Here is a 12,666-nt window from a genome sequence, read left to right as displayed (position 1 = left end):
GAAATAAGATAAATGAATGATTACTATTTTGTTGGCAACCATTCAGGTCGCAGGACTTGAATCGTTATATATCATAAAGCAATCACGGCAGCTCGACATGTACAGTACAGAAGAACATTTTCTAGTTGCAAGGAACACCACCGGTGCCAAACAACTCCATCTTTACCCGATCATCGCTCACACCATAAGCCTTCAAAGCCTGCTCCATCTGCGTCATGAACGTGTCGGGACCGCAGACATAGTATTCCGTGCTTGGATTGTCCAAGTATAGATGAGACGCGTCGAGTTTCTGCAGGTCAATTCGTCCAGCGTGGTGGTAATCAACACCCAGCTGGTCATTGTCACCCGGGCTGCTGAGGAAGAAGGTTACCTTCATGTCAGGGATATCCTTTTCCAATTTGTGAAGATGGCCCTTGAAGGCGCGAGCCTCAGTGGTACGGGATCCATGAACGAAGTGGATCTTGCGTTGGTTCTCCTGTGTGACGGTGTTCAAGATGGACATCATGGGTGTGATACCAACACCCGCGGAGAGAAGAACAATCGGATGGGTAGCTTCAGCAGTAGACAGGTAGAAGTCTCCGTAGGGATGAGATACATCGATGTGATCGCCCTCCTTGACGATAGCATGGAGGACATTGGAAACGTATCCAGGGTGTCTCTTAGCACCGGGAGCACGAGGATCAAGGCCGGTTTCCTTCTTGACACTGATGCGATAGTAATCCGAGCGAGGAGTATCACTGAGCGAGTACTGGCGAGCCTGGGGATACTTCAACTCCGGAACTTGGACGCTAACCGAGATATACTGGCCTGGCCTGAAAGGCGGCAGGGGCTTCCCGTCGACTGGCTTCAAGTAGAACGAAGTGATCTCGTCCGACTCGGGCACCTTCTTAGCAATGCGGAATTGGCGCCAGTTGGTCCATCCCTGGCTCTGCTTGTAGAGTGCGGCTTCGCGGTTAATCATGATGTCGGCCAGGGCCCAGTATGCGGCACCCCAGGCATCGAGAATATCGTCAGTGCAGGCATCTCCAAGTACCTCCTTCATGGCTTCTAGCAGGTACTTGCCAACGATTTTGTACTCGTCGGCTTGAATGTACAGAGATGCATGCTTGTTGCATATTAATTCCACGGCCGGCCCGAGTGCTCCGAGATCGTCGATGTGGGATGCGTAGGCGAACAGTGCGCCCGCCAGTGCACGAGCCTGATGACCATTGACTTGATTGGCGGTGTTGAACACGGCATTGAGCTCAGGATGCGCAGTCAACATGTTCTTGTAGAATGCTGTGGTGATCTTAGTGCCATATTCTTGTAGCACAGGCACCGTGGCCTTGATGATCTTGATCTGCTCTGGTGTCAGTGGAGCAGCAGAGGATTTAGGCACCGCATCCTTCAGGGATCGTTGTTGCTGTCGAGCGTTGAAAGCCTTGTAGATGCAATAGCTAGCCACGGCAGCGATGGCGACTTGGGATGCAATTGTGACGCGACGGTCCATTGTGTGGAGTTGTAACCGATTCCGTAACTGGAGAAATAGACAAAAGAACTCGGATGATGATCCTGATGTATAATGAACAAGTCGGTGGCAAATAAAATGTCCTGCGAGACGGACACCGTGCCTGGACAATTGATATGTGAAATCTGCGACAAGTGTGACGAGGAAGAAAGAGAAAGCTGACTTATGGCGAGATACTTCACAGGTAAACCCACTGGTAGCCAATTGTAGACCTAGTGGAGATAATATCCCGGTGTCTGGGCGTCAGAATCTCTGCTGATCGTGTAGGGATGAAAAATGGGCTGATTCTGATGGGCTGATATGGCCCACAGCAAGTGGGCCAGCTGCAAAGCGATTGGTGACTACTCGGCTAGCTGAAGCTTAGTCTTTGATAGTCTTTCCACTTCTCTTGACGTGGTGATGCCATCACTGTTGGAAGTGGGAACATGCCATACCCTCTGGTTCGACCCACAAGCATCTCTACACAGCATGGTTCGACGGATACTCGGGTATTCCGAGTTTAGAAGCATGTCCCCTACTCAGCCCTGCTACCAACGTGCTAGATCTTCTACGACACACTTGACGGGCAGCATTCTCATGCAGTGAGGTTAATAGGATTCCGTTACAATAATGCTATAGTTAGGTTTAATTCATAGTTACATTATGTACGAGCACTGCTCCGTTAAATCCTAGCCATTATTCATTTAAATGAGGGACGGCAGCACAATCAAACAGGTTTATATTCCTCATTCGTCAATTCTCTTAGCTCCTGGTCTGTAACTTCGATTATCTCAAGAACCCCTCCGAATACTTTCCCCACTCTGTTGGCTTGGATCAGCTGGATCCTTAGAATGGACTCGATCCAGGAAGTCGCACAGCTCCGCATTGTCAGTCCTGGTGGGGTTAGAAGACCTACTGCTCAAACACCCGTCCTTATATGAAACGTACGTTTGATCCCATGACTTTTCCCATTCAGGAGGCTCATCCCTCGTCTGCTGAGAGTCATGATCGACGAGGAACTGTAGGCTGGGTGGAATCACAGACGAGCGACGCCGGCCGGAAGGTGCCGGGTTATCCTTATATTCGTCTTGGTCGGACAAACTCTGCAGGTTGGGAAACATGTTGAATGATATATCTTATTTCAGAGATGAAGTCAAAAATCTTTGTGTTCAAGATTAATTATACCAGATATATTCTGATCAGTGGCCGTATATATGGGGAAAATGTGACTGCGGATGTCATCTGACGGATGACTTCATTACCCCTACAGTTCCATCGAAATTAACTTTCTGCGACACCGCACATCCAACTGTTGCGAACATCAACGTTAAGACGTTTGAATATATATTTATTTCCATTGGATCATAATTCTACGTAGTCAATTCACATCAACGGCGATGGTGAGCGGTGCTACGACTTGAACAAGCCCCAACATTTCACTTGCACAACATATGGATTGTCAGAAAAGACAACCTTTCTGCAAAGTGAAATGGAAAGAATTATCGGCAGTGGCTCTTCCGAAGAAACGAGGCAACCAGAATGTTACATCTCATCAGAGAAGCAAGAAGTCTTCCGTAAGGAGTTTCACAAATCTCCCAGAAGGCATCGGAAATGGAATCTCTAGGTTGGACAGCATAGAATTAGAATCTGTAATACGGTCAACGGCCTTATTCATCTGATCTTCTTAAGGCTTCACTCAGAGAAATGGACGAATAGGATATTGTAGTGATGCAGGATTCTATAATTCACTCAGTGGAGGGCTGTTCAAGCTATAAAGCTGCAACCCCAGAACCCCGAATCTAACCATCTATATCTTCCCTTGCCTTAGCAGAAGCCAATCTCTGGTGTTCATCAGAAGACATCCCACTCAACAGCATACAAAAAAGCGCATGATCATTTGCAGTCGAGAAACAAAGCTTGCCATTCAAACTTGATTATCTCAGTCTTCAGGTTTAGAAACAGGTAGTTATGGCTGCACCATTGCTTCTTACGCTTCACTCACCTGCAAATAGGCCCAATGTACAGAATAAACAGTCTGACTACAATATCCTAGCTTCTCGACGTCCTGCATCACGGTGACTCATCGACGAGTAATAAAAAAGCTATCCGAAACACGCGAATACTTCGCACGTCTGCAAAAATCCGAAGGAACATCTATCCCGGTCGGACAGTCAGTTGCGACTAATATCCCTCATTCTGAGATAAGGCCGAGTGCAACATGTAGGTAACTAAGGGCTGTCTGCTACCCTGAAGGCTTCGAGTGTTCACTTTCCATGGTCTGGATGTCGTGAAGATATAAGCGGGGATCCATTGATTGGATTATATCAGGACTAACTGGCTACCTGGTACTGATTATGTTCTCTTCCATGAGCTCTGTGACTTGTTCACTAAATATTGCTGTTCCGAGAGCCCTGAGTAGTGCGTTGAAAGGGCATAAGAATGAACGGCGAAACTTAACTTGTATATATATCATAGGCATTAGGCATCGCAACGGTACCATCATCAAGAGAGAACGAAGACCACGAGGGTGCATTCCACCCAGAAACCAAACTAACACTTGAACTACATCCGAAGTTGTTATTGTGGTTTCATACTCACAGTGTTATTTCTAGCGTAAACGCGATCACAGGCGGACGAAGGGTATACATTGTTCCGCGCTATTCACTTGATATCACCAGCTAAAAGTACTGCTAATGTGAGTTATTCTGCATGATGGTTACTGGGCCATACTTTCTTCTCAGCTATTTACACCTCATAATCAGAAATCCGTTCACCACAGCCACGAGCATCATAGATGTCGGAAGTGCCTGCACGCTACGCACAATACTGCCGTAGCGAGGTCCAACCTATGATAAACCCCGACTCCAGGTAAGCACTATGCTTATTAGAGAGGATTCTAGGATAACTAATTCAGATTGCCTCAGTCACTAGGTCCTCCTTCGGCTGTTTACCCTCCGGTATATTCTTGACGGCGTGGGGGTACTGGTTTAGAGGATGCCACCCGCAAAGACAGCAGAATAGTGACAGTTGCAGGGTCGATTGCATCTTGTGCGGATACAGCAAAAAAACCTTATGCACAAACCTCCATTTTGACGCTATCATCTGCATGGCGACAATCTTCTCCTTTCTTACTTTTGGCCCAGCCCAACGGGACGGGACGGGACGGGACGGGACTGCATATCAGACTAATGCTGCAAGGCCAAGCCATGCATCTGCAGCGCAGCTAGGGTTGAGCCTCTCGCGAAGCTCCAGACACTCATAGCGTATCATTCGTCTTCGATCAGCGCCTTTCCGGGCATAGGTATCTCAAGGGGAGTGCCGCCTGCATCAAACAGCCGGCCAATGATGCGTGTTGACACGCGTGTCTAGTTGACACTGTCAGAGTTTTCAATGTCCTGGACGATATTCTTTAAGCGAACTGGTTTACATTGGCTATCACCCCGGCTGTCGCCTTCCATATCCGTATGATGCAGGCAGGCTCGGCCTTTCCAGATATGGGGACTTCCGAAACAGTGTCAATTGGAATCGATAAGAAAGCTCCAAGGAGAACATAAATGCAATGCGAGCACCTCACATTTTGGGACAGAAATATCCATTCCAAGTCTCACGGAGGTCATTGTTAGCCATCAGGCTGTTTACTATCGTTACAAGTGCTTTCCGTTACTGTAAGTCTCAAGTAGCTATCTTACGAATACCTAACTCATGAGGTTATGTCAGTACTAATAAGATTATACACCAGCACGCCGTGTCATTCTCAACACCAACATGTGTATCCGCTTCGTATACGAGATCAAGTATGCCGCCTGCTCTGCACGACCGCAGCATATAATCACGAAATATGATCCCCAGCCTCCATGTGGCAAGCCAAACTGTGAGGGATATAAGGACCAATATATGGCAGGGACAACCAAGAGAGGGATAATTTGTCCTAAGTGCTGATAATACTATGCATAGTATTACATGGACTATGAAGGCGGTTGTTCTAGTAGTGACAGTGAAAGCAGCCTTCTGATTACGCGACAGCATTGTTTTGTGAAAGGAAAATACTTAGCTTTCGAAACCTAACATCTCGGTTTCTTCTACTCTATCCTTTTACTCCATTCTCCGTAAAAGCATTTCCTGGGGCCTTAATTCGAGATAGTTCAAAGAGTATTTCTTCAGAAGACTCAATACGATTGCCTCTATCACTTATACGTGACATGAGAGCATGAAGGAATTACTCAATAAAGCAGTCTGTCCAGTTAACTCTATTCTTTGTTCTGATTCTCAGTGTAAGACCTAGGTTTTCTGACGTCTCAATTTGAGATAAATCAAGTCCCATCATTATAAAGTAAATAGCAGATCCCAATGCAAATACATTCGTCTTGACATTCGCAACATCACCATGAATGCGGGGCATAATTGATTTCGTATTTTCTCGAGCGATCCCGTCCAGCGGCGTTCCGCCATCTTCAACATACTCTGGAAGTCTGCAAGTAAGATGTCAAAGTAATTGTCTAGTAGTAGATTGCGAACATTGATATCACAGTGGATAACTCCTTTCTCGTGGATGTATTTGACGACTTCCGCAGCTTGTTTGCACCAGCGGAGCTTTTAGTCAAAATGAGTATCAAGGCCCGATGTGAGGCGATCGTAGACATTTCCATTTGTCGCATACTGCAGGACTAGGCCATACTCTTTGAGACCCTTCGTGGCAATGATCCGTGGGTGGCTTTCAAGGATCTTGAGCAGCTCCGCCTCTACCTCGATACCTTCACGATCGCCAGGTATGGACGGGTACTTGAGAACAGTTGATCCATCGAGCATGCCGATATAGTGTTGACCGCCGCGGCCGATAATCACTGACACACCAGGAGGAAATTATGGGTGGACCACAATAAAATCGACGTTGGGAGAATGAGAGGGAAGTTCACTTGTGGCCCGATGAGGGTTATTCCATTCCTTCGATATCCATACTTGTCGATTTCCACCTGAGCAAATACTTTTAGACAACCTAAGCATGGTATCTAGCGGGTACCAAACAAATCTTACTGCGATTAGCATCTGGATGCAAAGACGCTACATATAGGTGAGCAATGTTGAAAGGATTCAAAACTACCCTGGTTGCCCAGCAAGCTACTAGTAGCTTAGTCAATGGAAGAACCTCTGATGACCTGAGACTTTGTTATGTCTGTTACACTCGAGGAAGAAGGAGAGAGGAGAGAAATCGGACCCCTTTTCTTGATGTGCTTGCATAGCAAAGCTGCACGGTTCTGATCTCGTTGGTTGCACACCTGTGGGTTGGTCACGTCGATCTAAAACGCAATGATCATCCCACTTATTAGGGGAAATCATCGACATATTCACGCAAATTGTTGCCTGACGTGATGAATGTTCAACGTGAATAGTTCTTAAAGCGTGAGGAAATCAATAGAGTATCACCCTTCTGTTTGAGTAAAATGTGGAATTTTCCAGGAGTATCATGAGCCAATTGCCTGAGCGTTTATGAAAAGATAAATGACATTCGTTTGCAACGGAACATAACTCTGATATGAGTCTTAGTTCTCTTGAGCGCCCTCCTAACTTAGTATTCTGGATTCTTAATAGATCGAAGTTGCCTTATGTCCCTATTGCCGGCGTCATTATGGCGGGACGTACATCTTGGTGCAACCCCCTTTCGCGGGATACATCCAGAGGTCGAAGCAAATGAGGGATGACATTCCGCAACTCGTGCAAAGGGATACTGGTAGTCGCCGTTGCAGTTATTCTAGTTGACAATTTCACTTGGGCAATAGTAATTTTGTAAAGTGTGTGGACAATACTTAAACCCTACACGCTAAGACGTATTTTCTTTCCTCACCTCTTCTGGAACAAACAAAGAATTGCTTACCTAGATGACCAATCTCATTGCGCAGCTGTTCCAATCCTTACTCAGCTCACCATGGACAGTCCCAGGGTTCAGCTCCAGCTTCATCTTCTGCCTTCTGAGGTCATCTACTCCATCAGTGAACATCTAGATGGCAAAAGTCTCTGTTGTTTTCGCCTGGCAAACAAAAGGCTTGGGGAGATTGCCCGTGGTCTTCTGTATAAAACTATACGGAAGATCGCTTTGGCAAAGCAGGAGTGGTATGATTGGCGGCTTATCAAGCAATTTCGAGACCAACTCATCATGCGTACCACAGAAGTGGGAATTCCTGCTCTGTTACTGCATAAGCACGCTGATGTTGAGGTTTTTGCGGCCTTAGTCAACCGAGGCGCTTACGAAGTCAACCGGGGCGCTTACGATGCAGTTAAGCTATTCCTAGATGCCGGTGTGTCTGCTAATGCCTTTGACTTGATGGGACGCAAGATGCTGCACCTCTGTGTTTTCAACGGCGATGTGGCACTTGCACAGTTGCTGCTAGACAGAGGTGCTGACCCCAATCTCACGCTGCACAATGGCTGGAGTCCCCTGCACATTCTTCATTTTGCCCCCTTCCAATCACAGAAAGCACTGGCATGGGCCCTTTTAGACAAAGGTGTCGTGGTCCCAGATGATGTCGGACTGTTGTTTGATAATATTTGCCGGGCGACATGTGCTCGGGAGATCATTCAGTACCTGGTGGAGGGAAATTTGATTGACATTGGGAAACCCATGGACTACCGGGAGCCGGGTACCACAGCTCTCCATATTGCCGCGAAGACTGTATCTGATCTTGGGATTCTGGAATACCTTCCGTCTGTCAAACCAGGTCTCTTGAATATGCGTACAACTCATTATCTCGAGACGGCCTACACTTTTGACGGCGCGGATGCGCGCCCCCTCAACGCAGCTTTCTTGATCAGGAAAGGAATTGATTTGGCGGGCACCCAGGTTGCAATCAACCCTAGGAGGGCTGCTCTCCTGCGACTCAATGCTGCTGTGAAACTTGGCCATCTGGAGATTATTCGAGCCTTGCTAACTCGTGATGAGCTAAGGGGCTGGGGTGTTAAAGACTGGATTTCTGATATGGAATTACGATGCCAGCTCATGCCGCTTGAGCATGGCATCACCGAGAAGAATTTAGAGGCCCTGGAGCTCTTGCTCAAGAACCGCAAATTTTCGGGTGAACAAGCTCTCATTGAATATTGTCAATCAGAAATCATTAAGATATCAGGCCGATCACGTTCGAGTCAGGCAAGGCGTATATTACGCAATTTGAGAAAGGCCATGAGTACTTAATCACCATAGAGTTTCGCCCCTATATGGTCCTATTCGAACAATGTTGAGATACTAAATCCTGATTTTCACTCAAAACTTTCAATTTCCCTTATATTCCTCTGAAAGCTTAAAACAGAGCACTCATTAATACATCTAACTTTAATAACTCCTTGTTCATTAATATAGCCACGAAATCTGCTCAGCTCGTTAGCTTTGGTTCCCCACATTAATATATTACCTTTCGTCTGCTTCTACTATTGATAACACTTCTATAATGCATAATGACTACCTATTGGATATAATCATCCATTTGAGTTGAGGTGTCCTGTTAGACTATCCAGTGATGGTCTACTATTCTTGTTCAAATGGCCTGGTACGCGAGAACTCGTTAGATATACATCAAACTAGTTGTATCCAAAGCAGTTTGCTGCTCTGTCATTGCCAATCTGATGACTTGATTTGTAGACTATTACTTCAGAACCTGTGGCCTAACACATCTGTTAAGTTTATTGCACAAATTATAGCTTTTGTCGTATTCCCGGGGCTACTTACGGTTATATAGCATATAGATCGAATAAATAAGGTCCGAAATCGAACGAGACTTAGAGTAACGGTCGCTCAATTCCATGGGAGGAATCACACTCACCACTCAGTAGTATCAGTACCAACGAAGAGGAGATATTGGTAAGAATATATTGTTCCTGAGATGGTTTGGTAGATGGGGACCGGGTGGAGTGATATTACATAGTTATATATTCGGCTAGTACTAGTGGTAGTGGCAGTAGCAGTAATAGTCCCGTGTGCAATAGAAACAGCTTAACAACGAGTATATCAGCACTCGTTCTGTAACTAATTAGTTCCAGATGGAATACTACGTGAAAAGACTAGGTTAATTATTGATTTCAGATAAACTGCTTCAAAGTCAGGTGCCATATGCGAAAAGGGACTAGACCAGATGGGGTTCGGAATAACGGATAAACTCACGTGCGATAAATCCGACCGCCAACAGCCCATGACGCAGGATCATCACGATCATCAGGAATGGTAAACCCGAGCAGCAACACGGCTTTGCAACGGGTCTATGAGTATAACGGGGCCGCTGACATCCCCCTAATTGACTGGCCTGCATCGAATGGCGGACATCGTATCCCCAGAACAGCCTTCAGGCTGGCGGATTCCCAAGGCGTGCCAAGAGTGCAGGAAGAGGAAGATCAAATGCAATGGTGCCAATCCGTGCAAAACCTGCCAACTGCGCAATACCCCATGTATCTATCGCGAAGTCATTCGGCAGCGCAAGAAGAAACACCACCAATATACAGACGCTCCCTTGCAGGATGATTATCCCTCAAATGGGGCCACGCGGGCCGACTACGGCGCGCGGCAGCAGTCTCCTGGGGTGACGCAGCCTCCCCGGCGGAGAAATCCCTCCGTCAGTTTGACCTTCAACAACAGCGTTTCGGCCACGCACATGGCATCGCCATCGTGCAAAGTCCAGTTATACTATGGCTCGACTTCCCACTTTGCGCTCATGCACGAAATGTACCGGGGCCTGGTTTCCGGCAACCAATCTGTGGGGACAGAGGAGCCGCCGGGTGAGGTTGAAGAAGCCGGAGCTGGCTTGGACATGTTTAGCTTCCGTCGGATTTTCTTCGGAACCCAGGCTGAGTCGCATGATTCGAACAAAGCTCTAAATGGACCCGATGCAAATGTGCTCTTTCTGCCCTATGACCTGGCCAAAGACTTCCTCCAACGCTTTTTGGCCACTTTGTATAACCTTGTGCCTTTTTGGCCTAAGGAATTCTTCTATCAGCAGCTCGATCATTTGTATCATCCGACGCCAGATTCGCGGTCCGACAAATGGGCGCGATCACTGCTGTTGATGGGGCTAGCCACCGGATCCTTAGGCACACAACACCATAGCTGGGGAGATATCCTCTATGAGCGTGTAAAGGCATCGATCTCATCGCTTGACGACGTGGTGAACCTTCAAACTGTACAACTTGCGCTGTTCATGATAAGTAAACACCTACAAGGAGCTAAACCGCATAGTACTGACCTTCTGGCCAGCACGCCCATTTTCAAACAGAGCAAGGAAGGCCTAACTCTGCATTCCTCTTGATGGGCGCAGCTGCCCGAAAGGCCATATCTGCGGGTCTGCATAAAGAGGCACCCGCAGAGGGTGGCGATGCTGCAGATAGTGTTGAGGAACGACGATGCACGTTCTGGGCATTGTACTTCTATGAAGTGTTAGTATCTGAATGAGCCACTCATGTCGCTTTGTACTGATCCTCCGCAACAGCTGGACTTGTTTCCATCTCGGCCGACCGAGATCCCTATCCGCCAAGGATATTGGCATTGCACAACCAAGGGACCCCTTCTTGCAGGTGCTGATTCATCTCTCCAAGATTATCACCCGATCAGCCGACGAGATGTATGGCCGACGACATGAATCATTATTGCAGATGTGGAAGATTGCCAGATCAATCACCGATGACCTTCGCTGCTACGACTCGAAGATGGAACATGCACTAGGGTTTGGGCTTGACAAGCCGGTTCAACCGGGGAGCTTAGGCGTACGACAGACGGTTCTAGTAACTCGTATGTTCCAAGATTAGTTTGTATTTGAAGGACTCTAAGCTGACTGTCCAGTCTACTACCATACTATTCTATTGACCTTTCGGCCATTCTTGATTTTTCGAGGTCGGTGGCAGCACGATATGAAGGTGTCTTCGCAGCGGCCAGGGAACAGCACAGCCAAGGGACCAACAGAAATTCCCACATGGCTCAACGAAGCCTGTAACCAAGCGCTCAGTGCGGCTTGCAGGACTATTCATCACCTATACGAAGCCTCCATATATAATGAACTTGTTCGGGTATGTCTTGACGTAGTCCGTTCTGCTGCTTGAGGCCGGGTGCTAATGACACTCAAGGAACTTCGCTACCATGGATACTTTATGGGCAGCTCTAGCTTTGCCCTAATATATGATCTAATGCACGGAGAAAATTTGGCAGCTACCCACCTTCCTTGGATACACGCCGCCTTGCAAGGCCTTTCCGCCATGCGATATGGCGAACCAATTTCCAGCTCCATGACTGCTATCCAGACCGTCCTGAGAAAATTGAACCCCTCGTATGAATGGTCGCCAGATACAATGCTGAAAGGGGACTCCTACAATATGGACCAATCTGCTAGTGCTGTGCGACGGTACCCCAGTAATGCCTCGCACCAGCCCCAAGGTCCTACGCCTGATCCTCTCCAGCCAGACTTAGCTACGGGAGGTCTTTCGATGCTCTCCGATTTCCAAGGGAACTCCTTGCAGGATGGCCTACGCATGCCAAGTGGTAGCGTGGGTAGTGGAGACGACCTGCTCGACTTCACTCAGTCGGACATGGGGTGGGACTTTGACTTCTCAACAATGGACCTGGAGGCTTTCTTTTCCATCAACCCAACTTTAGACCCTCCGCTATTCTAGTGACTGGGTTACATCTGTCTTGGTCCGGAACGACACTCGCCCAACAGGATTACAAAGCTCTATTATGGGGCCAGTTGGGCGTCAATACATTCATACGATCAGATGGCGTCTGACTGGGTCAGACTGATCATTGTCTGCAGGGTTACTTACGCGGCCAGCCATGCGTGGTCGGCTTGGCCTAGAACTTTGGACTTGGGCCGTTGATCCTCACGAGGACCCAGTAAGCAGGCGGGCCCGTTTCCCTAAACGAGCTTGGATCCGACTGGCTGCTGGCATGTGCCCCTTGCAGGGCGTGATCCCGAATACGAGCTTTGCACAGTGATACCCCCATGTATGCGCCGTCAGAATAACGAGCGCAATTTCACGCCTTAGCTATCCTAATATATACCACCGTGGATGATCCCAAAATCATTGGGAGAATACTCCTAGCTCGTGCAGGTCTCGCCTAGTAGTCCCAGAATCGTCCGCCGTAAGAGAGGAGATCTAGACCGTTGAAACGACACTGCATGAATGTGACAACGATCACCACGTGACTGAATGAATCATGC

The 12,666-nt window shown here is 47.6% G+C and overlaps 5 protein-coding genes across 5 annotated transcripts; 2 read left to right on the top strand and 3 right to left on the bottom strand.

The window, feature by feature from the left end:
- Window positions 1-31: 31 nt before the first annotated feature.
- On the bottom strand, window positions 32-1,691 carry ASPBRDRAFT_47169 (uncharacterized protein). Its single transcript, XM_067625798.1, has one exon. The coding sequence runs from the start codon at window positions 1,487-1,489 to the stop codon at window positions 122-124; it is 1,368 nt and encodes a 455-aa protein (XP_067475472.1). The 5' UTR covers window positions 1,490-1,691; the 3' UTR covers window positions 32-121.
- Window positions 1,692-2,092: 401 nt separating this feature from the next.
- ASPBRDRAFT_47168 (uncharacterized protein) lies at window positions 2,093-2,649 on the bottom strand. The gene is made up of 2 exons (XM_067625797.1): window positions 2,435-2,649; window positions 2,093-2,380 (listed from the first exon to the last, which is right to left on the bottom strand). The coding sequence occupies exons 1-2, from the start codon at window positions 2,605-2,607 to the stop codon at window positions 2,278-2,280; spliced, it is 276 nt and encodes a 91-aa protein (XP_067475471.1). The 5' UTR covers window positions 2,608-2,649; the 3' UTR covers window positions 2,093-2,277.
- A 3,053-nt stretch (window positions 2,650-5,702) lies between these two features.
- On the bottom strand, window positions 5,703-6,292 carry ASPBRDRAFT_33507 (uncharacterized protein; the record flags this gene model as incomplete). The annotated part of the gene is made up of 2 exons (XM_067623128.1): window positions 5,703-5,955; window positions 6,144-6,292. The coding sequence occupies 2 exons, from the start codon at window positions 6,290-6,292 to the stop codon at window positions 5,703-5,705; spliced, it is 402 nt and encodes a 133-aa protein (XP_067475470.1).
- A 1,114-nt stretch (window positions 6,293-7,406) lies between these two features.
- Window positions 7,407-8,666, top strand: ASPBRDRAFT_199356 (uncharacterized protein; the record flags this gene model as incomplete). Its single annotated transcript, XM_067621323.1, has 1 exon — window positions 7,407-8,666. The coding sequence occupies one exon, from the start codon at window positions 7,407-7,409 to the stop codon at window positions 8,664-8,666; it is 1,260 nt and encodes a 419-aa protein (XP_067475469.1).
- A 1,111-nt stretch (window positions 8,667-9,777) lies between these two features.
- ASPBRDRAFT_199355 (Zn(II)2Cys6 transcription factor) lies at window positions 9,778-12,118 on the top strand (the record flags this gene model as incomplete). Its single annotated transcript, XM_067621322.1, has 5 exons — window positions 9,778-10,638; window positions 10,713-10,891; window positions 10,945-11,243; window positions 11,295-11,518; window positions 11,576-12,118. 5 exons carry the CDS (start codon window positions 9,778-9,780, stop codon window positions 12,116-12,118), a joined length of 2,106 nt encoding a protein of 701 aa, XP_067475468.1.
- Between the last annotated feature and the right edge of the window lie 548 nt (window positions 12,119-12,666).

Source organism: Aspergillus brasiliensis (assembly GCF_001889945.1).
Source record: "Aspergillus brasiliensis CBS 101740 unplaced genomic scaffold ASPBRscaffold_13, whole genome shotgun sequence".
Taxonomy (NCBI): domain Eukaryota; kingdom Fungi; phylum Ascomycota; class Eurotiomycetes; order Eurotiales; family Aspergillaceae; genus Aspergillus; species Aspergillus brasiliensis.
This window is presented reverse-complemented; position numbering and strand designations above follow the sequence as displayed.

Coding starts and splice junctions, on each gene's coding strand:
- ASPBRDRAFT_47169 (XM_067625798.1), bottom strand. CDS start 1,489: ATGGACCGTCGCGTCACAATTGCATCCCAAGTCGCCATCGCTGCCGTG.
- ASPBRDRAFT_47168 (XM_067625797.1), bottom strand. CDS start 2,607: ATGTTTCCCAACCTGCAGAGTTTGTCCGACCAAGACGAATATAAGGAT. Junction 2,381..2,434: donor GAAAAGTCATGGGATCAAAC/GTACGTTTCATA, acceptor TAACCCCACCAG/GACTGACAATGCGGAGCTGT.